Below are 23,295 nucleotides of genomic sequence, written 5' to 3'. Positions count from 1 at the left end.
CCTGGTGTAAAGTCACTTCGAAATATGTAACCTTTAGGAAAGCACCAATTTGTAAGAATAAACAGTAAGTGGCTATAAATAAAGCGAAGAGTTGCTCAGTAGAGCGAGGTTTATTGCACAAGTCGAGTAAAGTGCAGCTGCAGTCTTTGTGTTCCTGTGCTTCAACAATACACCTACCTAACCTCACTGGAGTCCGCATGTTTCAACATTTCATTAACTTGTCATGCCAGTCGTGAATAATGTACAGTCTGCAGCTCCTATTTGTTGACAGGACCATACATTATTAGGTAGATCAGAGCTGCTGCGTTTGCTGACCATCAGCATATTTTGTCTCCCTACAGCTGCGCCGTTTGAACACACACATACAGCAGAAAGTGGCGATGTTAATGGTTGTCTGGGCAACAGAGGTATTTATAGGTGACCTGTTGGTCATCCCAGCAGAGGATTATAGCCAGCTGCAGCTCAATTATGAAACCACGTACTAATCATTTTATATGAAACATATTGCTATTCGTAATTTAGCAGTATCCAAATTTGACACAGACCGTCAGTTGGCTGGCTTCTCTCAATGCTAATGAGGGTCAGTCAGGCCAGATAAAGGCAATTAGTGTTTCTGAGTGAATGAATTAACGGGTAAACTAGCTACCAGCTGCACTCTTATCCCCACTTTATGATATTCCTGGCACAGTATAATACATTTATGAATTCCATGTGTGCTATAAAAGGTTTCATACATTTGGTCATTTGTAACGTGTTTTTGTGATGTTGCTTGTCAGGTATTCCGAACAAAAGAACAGTAAATAATGCTTACCAGAGTACAGAAAAGTTCTGCTGATTCTTTACAACACTTAAAATATCACTCAGGAATATCACTCCTCCATCCAGTGTTTTAGGTTTTAAGAATTTTTTATGAAAATGTGCAAGTGACAAGACTCATTTCTGACCTTTTGTACCCTTTCAGTCCTGAGAAAGACCTTCAGTTCATCCAAGCTTTGAAATTCTAAGAATTTTTCTCCTCTCCTCTCCACCGAAGGCGACGTCTTCTCCAATGAGCTCCCCTCTTCCTCGTCTTCATCATCTCTCCCGTCATCCCCTTCCCTCTCGTCCTCCTCCCCTTCTTCCTCCTCTGACCTCCCCCACTCTGCGTCTCTGCCTCACCCTGAGTCACCCCTCAACCCTGTCACCCCTGGCCACCTGCGCCTGGAGGTCGCCGCCCCTCATTACCACGAGGACCAGCTGCAGGTCAAGGTGTTCTGGAAGTGGCCCAATCACGGTGAGTTGGTTTTGACACAGAACTTTCAGTGGCCGTGGCATTAAATGGCCAAATCCTGTATATATCGCTTCCAGACGTGTATTAAGACATATACAAAAATAATGAGTGTTTGAGATGTTTTTTCAGCAAAGAAAAAAAATAAATATATATATTTGTGTATGTATGAATTATTTCCACATTAAAATCAGACATCTACTCCTTCTTCTTTATTAGTTACTCCAGAATCTATGAATATGCACAGTTTTCCTGCTGGACAACAGGTGTTTCCTGCTTCACTGTAAAGTCAGTTCTCAGTATATGTGTGCTGGGGGCTTCAAGTTTCCATGTCAAACTTTCGAAAGTTGAATCCTGGGCCAGGTTTGGCTTCAACAATATTTGTAATGTCACAAATCACGCTTGTAGGCCGACCCCTTAAAATGAGATTTTCGGTGAGCACAGCTAAAATTTACACTTTTCAGCAGATGAATGTGAAAACAGCCTTATGGTGTCGAACTCTGCACAGCAGCAGGCTGCAAAAGCGAAGCATTCGACCATAGGAACAAGATCAAAAACACATTTTTGAATGGAGGGGGAATAAATGAACAGGCCCTTGATTTCAACAAATACAATTATTGATCATCAATAAAGAACAAAGAGGTTTTTACGAGAAGATTCCAGCTTTTAAACCGATTTCGATTTTGTGACCCCAACCCTTTGACCCCACACATTAAGTTTGAACTGCAGATGGACATTATGTATTTTTATTATTTTACACAGTTAAACCACAGAAATGAAATGTGGGGCATTTGTTTGTTTCAGTCTGAGTCTGAGTGGTTGACCTGTAAAACACAATGAGAACTGAGAAATGATCTTTTTCATCAAACTGGACCGTATGAACAAACTTGAACTGACGTAAGACGGTAGGCTGACACACTGACGCTGAGACACATGGACACAGAGAAGGTGACCGATGATGATGACGATTCTCACCGATTCTCACCTGAGAGAAGACACCGTGTCAACGGTCTGCTAACAAGGAACAACGTGCAGGTTAACTAAAAAAGGACAAAAGGAGACAAAACAGAGAAAATACATGTCTGTATGTGTATCTGACATATTTTTCTCAGGTTTTAAACTGTTTAATCCATGATGACACAGATAAACACATCTAATCATGTAGTGTGTGTCTGTCTCTCTCTTTCTTTTCTTTGCAGGCAGACAGAGACACCCCGGTCCTTACATTTTGCGGTGGCGTCCACATACGTGCAGTACTAATGTTACAGGCGCAGAGAGAACAACAACCGTGCAGGTATGACTCCTCCAGCTGGGTTTTACGTGTCTCTGTGTTTGTGAAATTGTGTATAGATGTCTTGTTTCTATGTGAGCAGCGCTGTTGTGTCTTTTTGTGTCTATGTATGTGTACCACAGATCAGATTTCATCACTATAACTCAGATCAGCCTGGGCTGCTCTCATCCTCTGTGCGTAGCCTCCATCTTGGGCTGTCTGACGTCACTTTTACCATAACTCAGATCCCTGAAAAACCGTAAATTTCTGTACCTCTGTGCGTGTCACAAGGTCAGACATGTGAAAGAGTTTGATATGTGAGAAAGGGATTTGCAGAATCATCTCAGCAAAGAGTACTACTCATTAAATGTGTTATCAAAATGGCAAAACAAAATCTATCTTTAATGCAGGCTTATAACACATTATTTCTGACAATGCAGGCAGTTTAAACCCAAATGATGAATTGGAACTGCAAAAGAGAGGAGAATTTTAAAAGATTAACTCATATTGAGTTTATACTTTCCACTTCACCAAGAAAACACTGGGCTCACTAATGTTATATCTTCACCCACTGCTGTCCCAGTGGTAACCTCTGGTCTAAAATGATCACAGACCGAGTGGTTTGATAAATATCAAAGTGCTGTGTGCAATTTGCTGAGGTCACGGAGTGTGATTTCTGTTCGCTGAAGTTCAGCACTTTTTAAACAGTTATGCCATTTCTCGCCATTTGAAGCTGCCAACCTGCTAAGCTGCCAAGTGCTGCTCCAAACTGTGGTGTTTATTTTAACATGGAGCTAACAAGCTGCTTATGTGAGACAGGTTCCCAAACAAAAACAGTGGTAATACGTTTATTTTAAGGAACCCTGTAATACGTCAGTTTTAACAACCAGCTGTGTACGGTTTATTCTCTTTTTATCTCTAACTTAGCTTCATTTTCTCTCTCCAGGGCACCCATCACACCATCACGGGCCTGCTGTTTGCCTGTAAGTACCGGGTCACCGTGGCAATGACGGCTGACCCGGGGTCAGAGGCTGTTGCCTGGGTTACGACCCCAGCATGCTCCTCCATCAGGGTCAGAGGAGGCAAAGCGTTACCCTGCAACACTGAGGGTAAGAGTAACTAAAAGCACACACACTCCTACACACTGCTCTTCATTAATCCTGCATACCTCCAGACGTGTCTTATGATAGAAAGAAAATACTCTACTATAGCTTTTTTCACAGAGATTTTTTATTGTCTTGTCAAAATCCTTAATATTACATGTACTTCTTCTCCCTCATTAAAAAATCTATGAATCTATGAATATGCAAATATGTGTTATTTAAAAACTTTCACTGCTTCGAAAGAGAAGTCCCTGACTTCACAGTAAAGTCCAATCTCTGCGTATGTGCACTGCAGGCTTCAAGTTTCCACATCCCACTTGTGTATACTGAATATTGGACCAGGACAGACTTCCAAACTATTTGTGATATCACAAATCATCCTCGTAGGCCCACCTCTTAAAATGAGCACAGGGAATCATTAGAATTTCAGCAATGAACGTAAAAACAGACTTATAGTGAAACTCTGCACATACATCATCCTACACACTGAAGCTCAAACATTCATTTGTTGGAAGATGAAGAAGAAACATATTTTTGACTGGAGGAGGACTTAGTTCTGGATAGTGGTTTTCGTCTTCTTTTGGGAACAGTAAGACCCCAAAAGATAGACCAAAACATCACAGCATTCCAGCCAAACATCCTTCCTGTGCAGAGAGTAAGCAAAATGCATTTCAGATTATTGTCATTATAATCAAACTCTGTCTAATTGTTGACAACATTTTAGCATTAAAAAGTCATCATATTCGAACCTACTGAGGTGAGGCATGAATGAGGGAAATGTTTTGTGTTCTTTGTTTGTGTCAGAGCGCCTCCTGTCAGGCCGGAAGGTGGTACTGCGTCCAGAGCGACTGACAACAGACTTTCAGCAAGTCAACAGCACCCTGCTCATGACGCTTCGCTGGCGAATGTCCCAGCATGCACTGGACCCAGCAGCTGTGGAGGGATACCAGTTCACCTGGACGCTGCAGTCAGGGGTCACAGCGGCAACAGAAGGGCTAGAAGACACACTTATCTCCCAGACACAGACAATCGCACCGGTGAGAAACCAGAAGAGGTCTGCAGCAACCGCATCGTAGTGTGCCACAGAATACCCCTTTAGTTCATTTTGAGTCAGCGTCAGTCCCATCTGCACCGTCCTGGAAATACTTTCTAAAACTGTAAATCTATGAGTGAAAGTAGTCCCTAACAAATGCAGTTAGCTTCTGTTTGAGTAAATGTTTGCTTAGAGCTATTTTTTTTAGAAGATTGTTTGGCCTATTTTGAAAACAACAGTATATAATCAGGGCTAATTTTCCGGGCATAGACAGCCTTAGAAAGTCAGGTAATGTAAGATTTGTGGACAATAAGAAAGGACAATAAAAAATAGAATTTCAGCCTTAGCCGTTGACATTTCATAAAGTTATTTCTACTCTTACTCAATAAAAATATTTGTGTGTATATGTGTGTCTATGAACTTACCCTGATTCACCCTCCACAGTCTCAGCGGTCGGTGTCAGTTCTCGGGCTTCAGGCTGACAGTGTTTACCAGCTGCAGCTCCAGGTGCTAACAGCAGGGGGCAGCAACGGCGCCACAGTCTCCAAGACCATCCATACTCCAGCTATCAGTGCAACACTTTGATTGGTAGTTGTGCTTTCTCAGTAACACACTGCATTTTTGTGCAGCTTTATTAAGAAATAATAATTACACTTTTATCCTTTTAGCTGATAAATTAGCATAAATTTGCCGAAACGGTAATACTTTTCATCTTTTGTCTATTTCTTTCATTCCAGTCTTCCGGACCCAAACTCCACAGCTGTCACTGTCTGCTGCACCAGGATCATCTTCACCAACATCCACTTCCTTGCATGTCTTCCAACAGCAACACGGTTTCATTGCAATTCATGTGCAAAAAACATGTCCAAAGCTGCAAAATAAATAAAGTTATGTGACTTCTCTTTCAATTTAGTCACTATTGAAACATCAGGAAGGTTGTGAGCTCAGTCTAGTGAGCGAAAAATAAACATTATTAATCTGATCAGTCGTTAATCTGTCAGCTGATCTGAAGGTTGTGGCCTATGTCTATATTGTTTTGTAATAATTGCAAAAAAAAGTAAACAACGCTGTGTACCATTTCAGCTTAGTCTATCCTTAAACCGTTTTTTTGGGGGGGTTTTTTCCATAAAATTTCAGGATTTTCCAATTGATTCCTCTTGACATTAGTGCCGCAGCTTTGCAGGACATGTATGTGAAAAGTGGGACATCTTGCATGGCTGCATCTGTACATGTTTGGTCATTTTTTACCATCTGACATCACAGGAGCCAAATGACACCTGTAAAGAGACTGATTTTATGTTGTTTTCCAGGATGCAAGTAGAGAAAAATATAGCACTGACCTTATGTACAAATAGAAATGTATAGCAATAGAATGTCTGTGTTTATTTCAATGCACCATCTGTTGCATTATCTTCGGGGTCTGATTTGGTGTGCTGAAGCGCTGAAGTAAGCTCAAATATATTTTGATATTTTGTTCACATTTATATGTTTTGTTATTTTTTAATCTGTCTGAAGTTACTTGTTTGGTACATCTTGGGCTCTGTGCAGAGTTAATTTGCATTTTGGTACACTCATTTCACTAAGCCATGGTGTGTGACACAGGTAGTACATTTATTATCTGTGGTAGATTTCTTTGTTTTACAAAAGTCATGGCATTACTTCGACAAGATTGGAAACTACTGGTGTCAAACAGCCAGTAATTATATGTTAATATTCTCTCTGTGTAACCTTCTTTGACATTTTACTGTTGATAATTTTGTACTTAATTTCTTTACTTTTTGACTGTTAGGTTTATTTATTGTTTTCCAGTCTTAGTGGTTTTTTTGTAATTAAAAATTATCAAGATACAGTGTGTGTGTCGTTTTAGAAATGGTAATTAGTAAATTATTAATTGATAATAACAGGGATAATATCATAATACTAGTTTGTATTATATTTTAAATCAGAATTGCCTTCGCTTTTTGTATAGTCTACGTTCCTTTGTTTGCTATGGCAACACATCGATTTACATGTGACGCCAATAAAAGCTAACTGAAATTGAAAAACTGAAACAGGAAGTGTATAGTTGTAGATTTTTTTATGTCCCTTGTAAAATCAGAATTTTAGAAAAAGCCAATGATGGTCCAAGCAGGACAGTTTAAATGGAGAGATGGGAAGAGGAGTTTGGAGGTTACTTCGGGAGAATATCAGGACGCAACCGAGGCTGAACCCGACGTCTTGACGCAATCAATGTGCGACGACAACTTCGGTTGTTGATTCTCTATATCGTGGTTAGTCGATATTTCGGAGCCAAGGTAGTGTGTAATGAAGTTTCTTTTCACTTGTCGTCACGGTTTTGGCTTGTACTACATAACACTTCAAATAATGATTTGATTTTTTTCCCGTAAGCACCTCCGACTTCCTACTGAAAATGGAGGAGAAGTGTGTAGACGCTTCTTTGTGTTTTCGCCTGTGTTTTGGTTGAAGCTAGCTAACTTAGCAAGCTCTGGCATTATAACTAACTCATGCAAAACTCTGTTAAATGGGAAGATTGACCAAGTTAAATTATGTGATGCAACGCATTTCGAAATGATGTGTCGTCTTGCATTAGTGGCCCGCGTACGCATTGTTAATTACCGTAGCTAAGCGCAGCGTTTAATTAACTTTATCTCTTAAATGATTGAAGGAATTCTAGCAGACAAGATGCTAATGAGTAGCAGAGCTGCCAGTGACACCTTTATTTACATACAGTGAATATATGCAGCTCAAGAATTGTCAAATGGCGCTGCTATGTTGCTAACGCCAGCTAACTGCGCGTTTCGTTTCTAAACGTCGTTGAAAAGGTGACTTTAACATTAATGTAGGAAGATTACCCATTTCTGGTGTTGAATGACAGGTAGTTGAACTCTCACATGCAGTAAAGATACTATGCTTATGCATTTCCGACCTAAAAAAGATGCGAAAGATTCTCTTTCTTATAGGGCCGCCTTGTTCTCGGATTTTTATTCATTTGTTTTGCATCCTTGAAAGTTTTGTGAACTCCTGGACGAGGCCATAGTCATGCCTTTCTTAATCTCTCTCTCCCCACTTCTTCCTCCCTCTCTTTGCCATATTTCCCATTTGCTCTATTTAGGAGACCACAGTGATGTTACTGTTCAATACAGTCTACCCATCTCTGAGGAACGCTCAGTACCTGCCATGTTCTAGTCTGCTGTCATATCATTAACCTCCATGGTGGTTAAGGCTTAAGAACAATTTACTTTGAACACAACGAAAGTACTGTAGAGAAGAATACCTAGAGGGAATAAAAACCAAAGAGAGAGCAAACCACAACACCTAAAATTCAGAGGACCAAAGGGGAGGAAAGGACAGGAGTGCGGAGAGAGGGTGTTGGGGATGGGGTTGAAGAGCCAAAGGAGGACGTCATGGTTCACAGCGGCTCTGCATCCCCAATGAAAACAACATCGTCAGTATCACCTCATTTAACTGTTCCTGCTACAGCACCTCCTCTGCAAGCACTTCCTATAGTAATTCCTCCAGTTGATACTACAGATCAAGACCTAACCCAGACCCCTGCCAAATTCCACACCACAGACCTTACCTCCAACTCAGACTTGATCCAGCCCTCGACTCCGACTCCTGCTGATGCTGAGCCTCCTGTTGTAACCAAGACAAAAGCACTTCCTTCTAACTCATGCCCAACATCATCCTGGTCCTCTGCACCAGCACCAACACCTGCTCAGGGCCCAGTCAATGGCCGTACATCAGGCAGGAAGAGGACACCCAGGGCCTGTGACTGCTGTGGCCCCAACAGTACAGGACACAATGTCAGAACCTCTAACAGAGGGAGGGGAAGGGGGAGAGGGAGGGGGAGAGGAACGGGGGCCAGTAGTCACCTCTGGGACACCCCAAAAAGCAAAGTGGGTGGCCAGCTGATGCATATTAAGAGTTTTGATTTGACCAAGGAGGAGGCGGAGGAAGCAGAAGATGGAGATATGAGAGACGAGAAGGTCCAAACAACTGCAGTAGTGGCTGACAGTCAGCTACAAACGTCTGTTTCCCTCCCTGTCACTGGCCACCTGCAGGATGGACCAATAAGGAACCATACTGTGCCGGAAACGGAGGACATGTTGATGGAGGAGTCAGGTGTTGCTGGTGCAGGAGGGAAAGGGGATTTAGATGACATGGATTGGGAAAAGAGGTTTTTGGGAATGGCAAGTAGGGGAGCATCAGTAGTTAAAGGACGAGGGAGGGGAGGTAGAGGAGAGGTGGGAGCTACGTTTGCATCAAAAATGGGAGTAGAAGGTGGAATAAAGAGGGGAGGTTTAGGTGGTGTTGTCAACAGCCCTAAAACATATGCCCTACCTCGATTAGGGTTTATGCAGAGGCAGTGGCCAAACAAAGATGCACATTTGGACCATGGAGAGCACCCTGACCTCAGCGCAGTTAAATCTCCTGTTGGAAATGGAGATACTGTAAACCTATCTGACACCGAACCTGAGGAGGAGGTGAAGGAGGATAACATGACGGAAATGGAAAATGGACTGTCCTCTGTCTCATGGCAGTCAGGTCCTGCTTCAGGGTCAGTATCACCCCAGGACCTCGACTCTGAGATGCAGGTGGACCTTTGTCCTGACAAAACAGACTCCATGTCTGCACCAGTAACTCTGTCCAACGGAAACATCAACACACCAACAAATGAGGACCACTGCTCCACACTGATGGAGGTGGAAACTTCTCTTCCAGCTACAGTTGCTCCTCAATGCGAGGGGCCTGTTGCAGTATGCAGTATGCAGCACCGCTGGGCATTAAGAGACCACAGGCTGTACTGTCAGCCTGGCACCTGGGAGAAGGAGGAGATGGAAGAAGAGTTGGACAAAACTGATGGAAAGATACAGGATGAGGAAGAAAGCCAGGAGCAGCTTACTGATCTGATCCACGGTAAGATGAGTTCCTGAGCGCACAGTACGGTTGTTTCCCCCTTCATTAACATAGTCATCATCACCTCGAAGCATGTTTAGTCATCAATGTTATTGCACACAAAACTGACACAAGTGAGTGCTGAGATTGTGTTTGTTTCATATGACATTCATAAAGGCCAAGGCCTCATCGGTGAAATGTTTAGACACACAGACTTCATCTAAACTTGTGTGTATGCTTTCACTCTTATGGGATATTGTCTTATTTCTATACGTTTCCATACATTTCAGTACGTTAAGAGCTAATATCAAGTAAATGCAGATATCAACATTGTATATATTACTCAAGACGAATCCACAAAAAGGTAACACTGCTTGAATTTATGAGCACAAAGACCCGAAACTGATAAAATTACAATTCTGTGAATTCAGTGTTCAGTGTTGTGAATTTGGGTCTTAACACCAGAGGAAACATAACCGCTCATCTTCTGAACGGCAGCTCGTTTCTGTAATTCACCTCAGAGTTTCATTTCGCTTCAGTGATGTTGACTTCCTTGCTTTCAGAGTTTATGGAGAGCTTCTACATGAAGTATGGCAGTTTCATTCCTATCAGTGAGACTGATGTCCTGGAATACCTGAAGAAGAAAGGCAATTCTGAAACCAGCAACAGGTCAGTACACACACAGTTAAAGCAGTGATGCACTCGGAACACTATGTGCCGCAATAAAGTCAACATAAACAGATTTTTGTTTGTATATGCTGTCAATTATAGTTCTTAGAAAGATAATTAGAATCTGCAAAAATTGCCATCAACGGGTCACACATCCAAAAAAAGAAATTGGAAATCAGAATCGGCCAAGAAAATTGCAATCGGTGCATCTCTGACATACAGTGTTTTCCTACACACTCAAGCATGGACGATGAACCATAAAATCATCATCATTTACTGTGTGTGAAGGATTTTTTTTACAGTAAATATAAAGCTTTCACTATCACGGTTTATGTTACACCAGTATTGTGTGACCTCATTCATCAGTAGAAAGTAGAAACATGTATTATCACTAGATGACATATTAAATCATATATCAAATCAGGCTGGTTTGTCACATAATGTTGCAACAGTATTCAGCACACATCCCAGCGGTTCCTCTCAAAGGCTTGAATCCTTCCTTTTTTCGGATGTTATTTTTAAAGCTGGAGTTGGTAACATTGAATAAAATAGCAAGAACTGGATTTTTTTAAGAACCAACCAAAATAAGTCCCCTCCCCTCCGTTCAGGACTCCCTCCAAAGCCACTCCTCCAAAACACATCAACGCGCACTGCCCCTCGTATCGTTTTAAATGTCTTTGATGCAATGAAACCACTTCTTTTTTGTTTAAGGGGACTGGACATCAAAAGGGAGATGACTCGGTATCGGGCGGGGCTGGCCTCTGCTCCAATTGCAGGCTTCATGGTTACGTATAACAAACACACCCTGGGCCTGGAGGACCTTGGCACGCTGGAGGAACAGAACTGGCTTAATGACCAGGTAAAGAAGGGTGAAGGGATATGCAGCTGTAGAAACCTACCATGACACTTCTTCTCACTCTGTCCAGCCCTCTAATGAGAAAAGTAATGAAAAGAAACACCATGTTTCTTCCTTCAGTGAAGTTTTGTAGTCTGATATTAAATCGCCTCTCTTTGTCTGTCAGATTATCAACATGTATGGAGAACTCATCATGGAGGCGACACAACACAAGGTAAGTGAGGGTGTGTTTATCAGATTAAAGTGCAGATTTTACATGCTGCCCAAAAGGATGTAGAATAGAATTCATAAAAAATACACGGTCTTATTTTCGGAGTCTAAAAATTGTATTATATTGTTTTAAGAGTCTTGCCATCATATTGGGATTCTCAGACAAGTTTTAATAAATAAATGAATGAATTTTCAACTGTTCAATGTCTTTATTATTTCCTTCTCTCAGGTTCATTTTTTCAACAGCTTTTTCCACAAGCAGCTGGTTGCCAAGGGTTATGACGGTGTGAAGAGATGGACTAAAAAAGTAAGGAGAAAGTTTTGCCATTTTTCAGTTCAGTTTTTCAGTTTTGCTAAGAGCTGAGCCTTTGTGTCACAGTTACACTTTGATTTCCGGCTTTTAATTTGCCTCTCGGGGCTCCACAGCAGCAGTTACTCAGTGGCTGCAAGAAACTAGATTTCACCGCCAGACCTTTTTTTTTGTAGTCTGGTTGCCACCGTTGGTAATTCAATTTGCTAAGTACATAATGAGAAAGTATTTCATGTGAAATGTGTCAAAACCACTGTTTCCACTCAGCTGTGTAAGAAGAGGAAGTCAGAAAGCTGTCAAACAAAAAATGCTGATAGAGTTCTGTTTGTCCTGTAGTTTGTGACTTTTAGAAGGTCACACATAAAATGCTTATTTTGTTTTCTATTTTGCACACCCTAACTGACGGGTCGACGCCTGCAACATCTTCTATTTTGGATATCTTATTTGTCTGTAAATTAATTTGTGGGATTTATTTCAGGTTGACCTGTTCTCCAAGTGGCTGTTGCTAATTCCCATCCATTTAGAAATCCACTGGTCTCTTGTCACGGTCACCATGGCGACCAAAACCATCAGTTACTATGACAGCCAAGGCATTGTCTTCAGACACACCACAGATGTGAGTGCTTCTGCGCATGTTGATGTCTCTGAGTTGTAGTTCATTGTTTTGGATCATTTCGAATCTCTGAGGAACAAACAAGCGCTGATGAGATGGTCAGTAAACCACATAGTCAGTAATGGCAGATAGCCAGGATGCCCCAGTGATTTCTGTCAAAATTCAGCCTTTTCATCATAAGGCTGTCATGAACAAGATGATGCTTTGATAGTAAATTACGTTGATGCTTGAAGGACAAATTTCTTGCCAGTTTGTTGTGTGTCATTGTCACACATCACAGCTGTCACTACGCCCACAACAGCTGTTGTATTAAAGCTGTGTGCAGAGTCCTGAGTTAAAGTTCCACTCCGCCGGAATAATTGGCTACTAGCTTTGTTGCCCTCTTTACAGCTGCACAAAATGAAGCAGGTTCATATTCACAAGTTTTCGTGACAGGAAAGCATGAAACTGACAGTCAGTAGTTTTTTGTCACAGCAGCGATTTGGATACCTGATCCTTCAGCCCAACAAATTTGTAGAGAATGATGGTGGCCTTAAGGTCCTGTTGTGTTACCTTTAGTAAACCCAAGTGGTTTGATATTTCAGCCCATAAGTCAGTGTAGGCAGATTGCATGATATGGTGGACTGTTGGACACCAAACTCTAAGATTGTTGAAAATGTGTGATGGAGGTACTGAAAGATTTCTAAAATCAAATGATGAGTTTACTTTCTGATGTTTTTCTGCTGAGACAAAACGAGCCATTTGCACCATTTTCACAGTAGCATAACTGTGTGTGTGTGTGTGTTTCCCTGCCAGAACATTATGAAGTACCTTTTGTCTGAAGCCAGAGAGAAGAAACAGACCGCTTTCCAGAAAGGCTGGAAAATTACGATCATTAAGGTATTCCTGACTGTAACGCTGTAATGCTACGTTTACCTTGTGTGTCCTCTGGGCTGTTGTATTGCTTTGCACAGTGGACATTTAGTCAAATGGAAAAAGTGGAAGCCTTGGTCGTATTTCTGAGCTTATTATGATAAACAGGGCGCAATAATACAGAGTGAATTATTAAGTACAGGTGCCAAATAATTCAGTAAAGTATCTGCAGGACACTTAAAATTTCATTACTGTTCATTAATGTTCATTAATGCAAATGGCCTTAATGCTGTTGCTGGACTTCCTGTTGACAAGCACCTGAGCCCTGGACAATACATCAGCATCAAAGCTGTAATAGAGTTGTGTTCATGTGCAGTAAACCCATACATATAGAGGCATACTTTGCTCAGTCCAGATGCTGGAACAGTGACATTGTTTGTCAGGCTCCTTGCTTGACTGTGTTTTGTTGACTCCTCAGGGTATTCCTCAGCAGAAAAATGACAGCGACTGTGGAGTTTTTGTCCTCGAGGTGAGACATTATTCTTTCCCACTTTTACAGGACAGTGTAATGTGTTATTTTTTTCCCCTGTCTTTCCCTGGCACAAAAAGCAATAAAGACAGTGCCTCCAGTGTCTTTTCCTGTCTCATGTTTCCAAACAAATTTGATCTTAGTTCAGGTCTTTAAGAGCATGAAAGACACTGGAGAGAAGCTTCCCGCATTTAATGTGGCAACCTAACTGTGGTTGTGGATTGTTTTCCTCACTGCTTGTCTCTGTGTCTTTGTCTGTCAGTACTGCCGTTGTCTGTCTGTGAAGCAGCCTCTGCGGTTCAGCCAGGAGGACATGCCTCGCATCCGCAAGAGAATCTACAAGGAGCTGTGTGACTGCCGCCTCAACGATTGAATGGCTGAATGATGGTCGCCCTTGCACACTGGCTGCTTGCCAGGTTACATGAGATGGTCTGTCCAAGTCTGTCAGACAGACTGTTACATAAGCTAACATAACATATTCCAGTGAGCCCAACTGCCTGTCTGACCGACAGCGGAGTTGCTGATCGCTTGGAATTCTGGTGACCTTTGGAGCTCAATAACCGGCCTGTAGCTAAGCAGATTTTTACTTGCAAACTTGCAAAGAACTACTGACGTGGCCCCCTACTGACCCACACAAAATGCTGGACCCGTAACCATGTCGTCGTTTTTGCGTCCTGCGTTTACCATCCCCAGCGGATTTCAACCAAATGGCCAAACAGCCGCCTTTAAGGACACGAGGGGGCTCTTACATGGACTTCCCACGCAGGCAATGGACCAGCCTGGACCAACGGGTTGGACGTTCCATCCCAAGTGGAGTGGCCTTACCTCCTGCACGGCCATTTTAACCTGAATGACACTTTTTAACTGTTAATTTTTTGCTGGACTTTGCAGCAATATCGTTCTTACAGTTATATGCGTGTTTTCTAACATGTTAATGAAGCTAGGATGTGAGATTCAGTGGACCAACCGTTCACTTAAAACTTGAAGGTTTGAGTTAGTTATTATGTCTTGGACTTCAGATATTTGCACGGTTAGAGGCCTACCCATTGAAGAGTCAACTGAATGTACTGATCTCGTATTCTTCCTGACTGCCTCGCAGGCTGGAGGCTGAGCACCGGACAGGCTTTTGGCACGTTTTGGCTCTGGCCTGAAACAGGGATATCATTTTTCAAGGTAGTTTTTGTTTAATTGATTCTGTTCTTGACACCTTACTCCAAATCATTTCCTACTATAATTCCAGTTTTTCCATCACATTATTTCTTGCTTTTTTTTTTTATTTTAATTTGGTTTTGTTTGCTGTGATCACATCCTTGTAGTAGGTTTTGCACAAGCATTTTTCCAGCCATTTCAGCTGAAAGCCATTGTCCAATATTACTTTTCATTTGAGTTGAGTTGAGTTGAAAACAGCTTCTCATGCTGGATAGTAAAGTTCATGTTAAGCTGTACAACTAGCTGCTGATGTGAGGACCACCGTTTTTGATTTCAGCCAAGCAGTTTCTCCATTGTTGACATTATATATCATGATGGCTTCCTGCTTCACATGGATGCATTAACACAGTTATGGTTACAGAGTGGTCTCCTAACAGAGAAACAAGTGGACCTCAGCTGTTATCTTCTGTCCAACTTGGATTTTGTTGTTATATTCACTTTTGTGTATTTACAGATTGTACTTTTACTGGCCTACTACTGTACATGCTTGCTTTGGCTAAAAACCACAATTGGTTCTGAACTGTTTTTATTGTTGTTATTAAAAAGCCGATACTGCTGGGAATTGTGTTGCTTTTCTCTTGAATGAGCAGTGCGCTGATTTGTAATTAATCAAATCACAAAAGTCCCTTCTAATAAATTCCAGACCAGGCACAGAAGACCACATTTATCCAGCAATGCCTCTTTTGAAAGTTTTTCCTTCATCAGATATCCTTGACATACAGCGCTGATGAATTAAAAACAAATGTCCAGAAATGTCCAGGTCTAAAGTAAGGAGAGGTATTGACTCTGCACTGTTATCAATAAAATTCAGGGGAATATTTCTTGTATGATATCCCAGTTTTCAGTGAGTGGATGGCAGCAGGGACCTTCATGTTAAATCTGTCCTTCCACCCCTGAAACTGTAAGAGTGACTATAGAGATAATCTTCTTATCAATCTTATCTTCATATCAGAGCCCTGCTGATCAAAATCATCAGTTTATCTGATCTGATTTCTGCATCAGTTGATGATGAAAAGAATAAAGTATCTCATTTGATGAGAACAATTTGTGAAAAGATGAGTGTACTGTAGTCGGTACCCAGTGCATTGTTGCGTTACTACATAATTTCCAGAAGAGGGGGCCATTCATCAGTGGTTATAATCTAGTCATGGCCATCCTTCATCCTCCAAGGTCAGACACATGTTTGTGGTCCTGAAGCTCAACTGAGGTTCAACGTGTTGCTCAAAGACACTTCAGCAGGGACACCTGCAGACGTGGGCTCTAGACTTCAATCGTGACTCCGTGATGCTCTTCTACTTTAGTATCATAATTAACGCAATGCACGCCCGTAAGTTGTTTGACCTATTATGTGCATCGTACAAAATCAGCTCACAGGGCTTCATTCTCTCAGCCTGTGGAGACTGTTTTCAGCATACATGCTGAAGTATAGCCGTCCTGCTGCTTCTTCTGCACTCTGCTCTACTGACTGGGTCCTGCACTTTAACAATATTGTGCTGTTGAGAAGGGAGTCGCTGAAGAGCTCAGAAGACATTCACACAGTCAACCTTTTCCCTTATCAATGGTGGATGTGACAATTAAGCAAAATTACATTAGAGGGTGTGTGCTTACTGTCACTAATGGCACGACAGTGATGCAGTCAGGGCCGAGGGACTTGCACTGATTATATTGCATAAAACTCAACCCTCGAGTGCAACATTACGACTACACAACAATTACCAACAAAATAAAAGAATGGATTTCATATTGTTCTCAAAATAAGAACATTTTACTGGTGTTATCTCCCTTTCCCTTAAAGTACGTGGGTATGACTAATAACTGGAAAACAATCAGTCACATCAATAGACTCTTACATGTCATAAAGTAGTTTACTACTGCAGCAAGAAGGCCTGAGTAACAACCCAGCAGCAATGGCAGAAATTTGTAGTCATGGTTCAACCAATTGCTAAGTCTAGCAGCAATAACAGCACCATAAATTGTATTCCTCAAAGAATGTTGATTTCATAAAAAATAACATAGGAGATAACACATTTAAACAGATGTATCACATTATATAAATATGCTGGGGAGCTTCAAGTTGACCGGCTGGGACTACGATTCATCTGCAGCAATGCTAGCAGCTCTGTGAGGCTGGATGTATAAAGAGACTCAGGCACAGTGGTGCTTCGAGCTAAATGCTAATCACAGCACACTAGCATGCTATGCTAATGCTGACGTGCTGATGTTTCGGCAGGTATCATGTTCACCATGACCACCATCATGGCATTAAAAAATTCAGCACGAACACCGCTGAAGTTGATGGGTGTGTCATTAGATTTGCATTATTTGGTCATAAACAATAAATGAATATTCTGACCTCATGATGGCGCTAGAATTAAAGTCAAAGGATCATCACAGTTGTGGCAATTTATCCAGAGGGGGACATGAATGTCGGGGCCAGGAATCTATTGGACAATTGCAGTTTCACAGCAATCCATCAAGCAATTTTTGATTTCACCTTAAACTACAAACGTTCACCCTGTGGTGATGCTAGAGGAGTCAGGCGCTCACCACAGTCATTAGACAGACAACCCAATCCCAACAGGTCTTCAGACATGTCAATCTGGACCAAAACGGTAGACCTATCAACTGACTAACTGACACACAGACTGACAAGTCTCAATCCACAGAGCCGCACTGCTGACGCATGTTAAAAGATAAAGATTTCTTCGGTTAAACCAACATTGCAGAGGTTGGCTGTAATGGTGTGAAGGCAGTGTGGATGTACAGTAACGTGGCGTTTCATCTTCCTCTCCCACTAAATCTAATTCAGCTCTACACAGGCAGGTTAAGTGCTGCTGAGCCCTGCTTTATCTCTCTAATGTGGGGAAACTATAATAGGATGAGCTGATAAGAGGCAGGGGAGACGTGCTCTTCCTGTGTGTGAGAGTTGGGTAAATGTTGGCTGGGATTCACTCCACTTGCATCCGTTGGTTTTTTTGGTCTCTCTGATGCCTATCTGTCTGCAGCCCCCAGCTTCAACTTCAGCTTTTACGGTCCCGAGGGAAATTTGGTGTGCTGCCAGGACTAAAAATACTCACAAAAACACATAAAACACAATGTATTTTAAAAAAATAAGTATTAAAAAAAACAAAGTGGTACACTGAAAATATAACTCAAATAAATAACAGATCAAAGGCAAAATAAAATCACCATCGGTAAATGAAACCTCTACTCATACTGAGAATTTCTCCTGCCTCATTGAAGTTTTAAAAGCACAACAGTAAGATGCCGTCCAAGTAAAGTGCTACAGAGTTAAGTGCCAGCTGCTTGGAGCCAGCTCTCATTACATTAAATCACAGTCTGTTTAAAAAGTCTCTTGTTTTGGGCACCACAAATCTGTGAACAGTTTCAGCGGTTTTCATGGTCTTTAAAAAAAGAATTTCTAAAGATTTTAATGACAATTCTGGCCTGTATCCCTTTTAAATGTAACCACGTCAAGTCCTCCAGGGCCACTTTGAGTGTACAGACTGCTTTGCTTTTGCTTGGAGACTGTATAGAGAAAGACATTTGAAAGGGGATCGTCACTACAACATTACAACCTTACAAAGAGGTCAACTGTGTACAGCGAACAATAAGGTTCAAATCCAACAGAAAGTCTTAGATTAAGGCTGGAAAGCTGAATCAACAGCTGTGCAGGAAAATACAGAATTTACTTCAAACTCTCAAAACTCTTTGTGTGCCGTTTGTGTCAGGATTAAAGACATCCTCCAGCATCTTGTCACTGATACTGTCTGATCCTGAACTTTCCACTGTCTGTAAAGTGTTGCAGAAACCTTCAAACTGTACAGAAACTGTATTAGCAGACCTGGAAAGGTCACCCAAATTACAATTTCAAAGAGGAAAAAAAAATGAGTATAATGAAAGCATTAACTCTCAGATAAAAACTATTCAGGTCACTTGGCAGCTGCTTTGAAGTAAAACCATCCAGTCAGATTATGTTATTACCCCTATCATGAGTTCCTGTCAAGCATTTCATTCTACTTCAGATTACTATGGCTGAATTTCCACTGAATCCTGGCCCTGTACCTGAAGGATTGCCTCACTTGTCTTTTTCGGTGACAGCAACTTTGTTCTCTGTACCAAAAACAGTTGGTGCACAGTTACTTTTCATTTGTTTGGACACCTGAGGACTACCTGCCTAGTGGCTGTCACATAGTCATTGATGTAACCATATGTTTCATCTCGGTTCAATTCAGTTCACTGGATGAGTCTTCAAAAATGGACCAGCCTGTACAGTCAAAGCAGCCCCAGAGGACATTTTGACTTGAGGTCTCTACATTTTTCTTTTCTCTAAAACAGCTCTATTATAAAGGAAACAGAGCAGATTTGTTCTAGGAGCTGCAGGACAATTACTCATACAGAGATGAACTCCTATCGTGCTCACAATCCTTGATTATTTTATTGATTACTGGGATTGATGATCGGTTTCTCAGTTCATGAGTTTTCAGTGAAGCTTTTCAGGGAAAGGGGATTGGCCAAAACAGTGAGACGGAGTGCAGTAGGTATGAAAAGAGGGATTTATTTTGGTGATATTGGGAGGAAGGTGAGAAATTGAGGATGAAGCTCAGTGTAGGGGAAAGAAAAAGAGTTTGGATCTTAAAAGGACATTAAGAGATTAAGGGATGAGAGAGGGAGATGGATGGTTTAGAAGCTGTGAGGCAGTCAGTGCTGCAGGGAGTATGTCCTAATCACAGATATTAGTCAGAAAGCCTAGTATAAATAAGAGACTTTGGTAGTTATGTAAAAAATAGACGAGGCTTTAAAGCACAATTTCTTCTCAGTAGTCAGTGATGGAAACTGTGACTGGTATGCACTGATCATATAAGTCAAACTATCATCAATGCGCACGAAATGTATGATTTTGTTTTTCTTACATGCTACTTTCTTTACGTATCCTGTTTGTTACTGGACATAATTATACACAAAAAAAATCTAAATTGCCAGAAACCTGTAAGTCTTGAAAGACCAAGTATCTGACAAGCTAATGTCCAAGTCTGGTTCCAACAGCAACATACATGTTGGATAAAACAGTCCTGAACATCTCTTCTTCTCATGTTGTGTCACCACTTCAGTAACAACCACGCACTATATTTTATCTGTTTGTGACTTGTAGGCGGAGGTTTTCAGTACAATAGTGAAGCACCCATCCAGCGGAAACAGAAGTTCATTATGCTTTTATAAGCAATGACTGGATTGGCCCAACACATGCATTACAGAAAGGACATGAGTGACATAATGGCATCATAATCCCTGTGTGGAAGGATACAATCACAATTTGTCCCTTATGTCCCACAACAAAAGTCTACCACTGCCAACAGGTTTTGCTCGCTCATTCCTCCTGTTCATCCTGGCCCTGACGAGGTCCAGTCCCAAAGCAATTTTAGTGTAAGTGATCAGGGAAAAAATCCACAGTCATTTTGTGTAAAAATACGTTACAAGTAAGCAAAGTATAACAGCTAAGTATATCTGATACTGGTATGAGGCTGCAGAAGTCTGCCATAGCCGGACCGAGTGGATATCTCGTAAAGTTAGTCTTTTTAGTACTGAATTCCCTCTTTGTGTTACTTTCCTTCTACTCCACATCATTAAGAAAAGACTGTTGGTGGAAACACAGACGGGGATTTACATACCAAAAAGGCTCCAACTTTGGAAAATATCCATTTGACAGTCTGCTGAAGTCTCAAACTATCTGTCAGATAAACTTTGGAATATATTTTTGGACAGAACAAAGACTGTGGATATTGTCCATGTGGGCGCCTGACTGAACCAGACCTGAACCTATTCTTTAATACATGCCAGGACATCCTAATTACACTAAGAATTTGTACTGTTCTTATAGGATAGATGTTGAACAAGCAATCAATTGGCCACAAACAGGAGGTATCCTATGGTATACATCCTTGTTGGATTCAATTGCACACATAATATGAAATACATATTTATGTAATGACAATATAAACCACCTCTATCTGCTATTCTTTCTTTTTAAAAACTGTGAAGCAGGCTTTGTTTTGGATGTTTTTAACTGTAATCAAGGAAATCATTGCTTTTCTAGAGGTCTTTTTCAGATGCATTACACCTCGGGGGTCCAAAGGTTAATTTACTTATTCATTGATTTATTCACTCAGCTACTTCTGTCATTCAGTTAGTCATTCAGTGTTACCCCATCTGTAAACAACACACTGACCCAGGAGTGTTTACTCTCCTTTCCCTGCTGAATGCTGCCAAACTCCACTGGCTTTAATTCACATCTATCACACTGTGTGTTGGTATTTATACAAAGGTTAATCTAATCAGTTGTCTTTTCCTACATTTAAAGGGACCCATATCTCTCATTTTAGAATAATTTCAGCATAAGCATCGTACCAGTCAGGAGCTCCACACGCTGATCTGAGCTGACTGCTCTGCAACAGATGGACATCTTAATCTTCCTCATCATCCCCTCCTCCAACAACACTTGTATCATGGTGTTATGGTGCCTGTGCTGTTTACCAGAGACGGCAGATTGATGCTGACGTGCGTTTCTGAGAACAACATAAACACTGCAAATGAGCTAATTTTGCAGCAGATTTATTGAACAGCTTGACAGTGTGTGCTACAGATAAAAAAGAAAAAAAAGCATATTTGATTTTTACCAGTAATGCATGAAATAAGTTTTACTACTTCTGTATCTCTTCCCATATGGCAACAGGGTGAGCAGGCACACACACACACACACACACCTTACTGTAAACCCCTTCATCCTGTCCCCAGAGAGCTCAATATAACCTTCTACTTCCTTCCTCGTCGCCATGATGATGCCCTTTAGGTAAATCAAAACAAAGCCAAATGTCTCAGTCATCTTAGTCATTTAGGGTTCACTCTGCAGGAAGCTCTTTTGTCTTCGCTGAAACAGGCAGACATGACAAACTAAAAAAATTGACTCTGTTATTTCCACTTCCATTATTACCACACTGAATGGATTTCTCTGCTTCTTTTTCATTCTTCTGCTGCCTCTCACTCAACTGAACTTGGACTCAGGCACTAACTTGCTGATTAAACCATACAGAGTTCACATAGTGTGTGTGTGTGTGTGTGTGTGTGTGTGTGTGTGTGTGTGTGTGTGTGTGTGGAGGGGGGGGTAATACACAAAAGGTATACAAAGACTTAAACCAGCCAGAAGACTTGCCTGGTTCTGTCCAAAACCTACAAAATCCTGTGAGCAACTTGGCGGCTCATTAGTTAACACATCATTTTGTTTAAGCTACAACATTCCAAGCAGAATCACAAAAACTTTCTTTTATGTAAAAAAATTAAAATTGAAAATACCTTTACCAGTTAACCATACTTGCCTGGATTATGTTCTGAGATAACATTTATTTGACTGAATGAAACACTACATTTATGTGCAGTATAGCACAGGACTTTCAGGTTGGGCTGATGGCACAGGTGTTCAAAAACAGGCCTCTGACACCAGAATCCACAGTTCAAGTCCAAACTCTGGTTCCTGCTTACCTGTAGCTCCAAACTTACTGAACAAACATGAGAGTCATATCAATTTTGTCATCTCGCTCTGGGCAAGCAAGTAAACAAGCATTTTTCCCAAGATTTCAAACTATTCCTATAAATCAACCCTCAGACAGCTCTGTGAAGACATGAACATTGTCCTCACTTTGTAAAAAAGTCTTAAGAACTCAAATTGGTGGTTACAAGAGGGCACACACATTTGCAGCCTCCTTTTATGGACACATACAAAACAACAAACGTTTGTTCCCCTTCTGTTGTCAAAGTTCTCCATCGCAGTACCAACAGTACTGCTGTTAACATCCCTGTGCCTGTTTTTTTTTTTGGAAAGCGTAACATACAAACCCCTGACTGATTTGCAGAAGAGATTTTGAATCTTTTATCTCCCAAGATTTATATGCATTGAAAGCATATTTTCACAGTGCTTTTTCCCAGCCTGAGAATGCTGTCAGAGGCTGGGGGCAGCCGTGGCCTAGAGGTTGGAGAAGGAGCTTGAGATCGGAGGGTCACCGGTTTGATTCCCCCACCGGACGGGCAGGAAAAATTTGGGTGTGGTGGAGTGATTAATGCGAAAAATTGCTCCCCTCCTCCATTAGCCGGCTGATGTGCCCTTGAGCAAGGCACTTAACCCTCAGTATTCTCCCCGGGTGCTTGATGCAGCCCACTGCTCCTGTGTGTGTTTCACTGCATGTAATTTGCTGGGTGTTGCATGTGTGTTCAACTAAGGATGGGATAAATGCAGAAGACGAATTCAGTGTGTGTATGTAAAAATATATATACTGTCAATAAAGCAGATTTTTCTTCTTCTTCTTCTGTCTTAGTGTTTCCACGGAGTAATTTTAGTATTACGTGTCCGTGTGAAGGACAGAAGAAGTCCTATGAACACCCACACAATGATCAGGCAGTGTTTCAAGACAGGAAAAGAGCTGTTGT

At 41.4% G+C, this 23,295-nt stretch overlaps 2 protein-coding genes across 2 annotated transcripts in view; both read left to right on the top strand.

The window, feature by feature from the left end:
- Positions 1–6,710, top strand: part of anos1b (anosmin 1b) — a 40,354-nt gene extending 33,644 nt beyond the window's left edge. The window contains exons 10-15 of the mRNA XM_046392117.1: positions 1,034–1,273; positions 2,467–2,561; positions 3,484–3,646; positions 4,445–4,677; positions 5,118–5,261; positions 5,411–6,710. Of these exons, the coding sequence (XP_046248073.1) occupies positions 1,034–1,273; positions 2,467–2,561; positions 3,484–3,646; positions 4,445–4,677; positions 5,118–5,258 (872 nt within the window). The 3' untranslated portion in view covers positions 5,259–5,261; positions 5,411–6,710. The remainder of the gene's footprint in view (positions 1–1,033; positions 1,274–2,466; positions 2,562–3,483; positions 3,647–4,444; positions 4,678–5,117; positions 5,262–5,410) is intronic.
- A 102-nt stretch (positions 6,711–6,812) lies between these two features.
- Positions 6,813–15,382, top strand: LOC124060799 (sentrin-specific protease 5-like). Its single transcript, XM_046392116.1, has 10 exons — positions 6,813–6,967; positions 7,786–9,593; positions 10,136–10,241; positions 10,953–11,100; positions 11,264–11,311; positions 11,537–11,614; positions 12,096–12,233; positions 13,026–13,109; positions 13,561–13,611; positions 13,874–15,382. The coding sequence occupies exons 2-10, from the start codon at positions 8,078–8,080 to the stop codon at positions 13,982–13,984; spliced, it is 2,280 nt and encodes a 759-aa protein (XP_046248072.1). The 5' UTR covers positions 6,813–6,967; positions 7,786–8,077; the 3' UTR covers positions 13,985–15,382.
- The last annotated feature ends 7,913 nt before the right edge of the window (positions 15,383–23,295 follow it).

This window comes from Scatophagus argus, chromosome 6 (assembly GCF_020382885.2).
Source record: "Scatophagus argus isolate fScaArg1 chromosome 6, fScaArg1.pri, whole genome shotgun sequence".
NCBI classification, from domain to species: domain Eukaryota; kingdom Metazoa; phylum Chordata; class Actinopteri; family Scatophagidae; genus Scatophagus; species Scatophagus argus.
This window is presented reverse-complemented; position numbering and strand designations above follow the sequence as displayed.

Bases quoted from the DNA above. Each gene is read 5' to 3' on its own strand.
- LOC124060799 (XM_046392116.1), top strand. From the start codon at position 8,078: ATGGTTCACAGCGGCTCTGCATCCCCAATGAAAACAACATCGTCAGTA. The intron at 11,101-11,263 runs GTAAAGAAGGGT...TTTGTCTGTCAG, and splicing joins AGAACTGGCTTAATGACCAG to ATTATCAACATGTATGGAGA. The intron at 13,612-13,873 runs GTGAGACATTAT...TTTGTCTGTCAG, and splicing joins GTGGAGTTTTTGTCCTCGAG to TACTGCCGTTGTCTGTCTGT.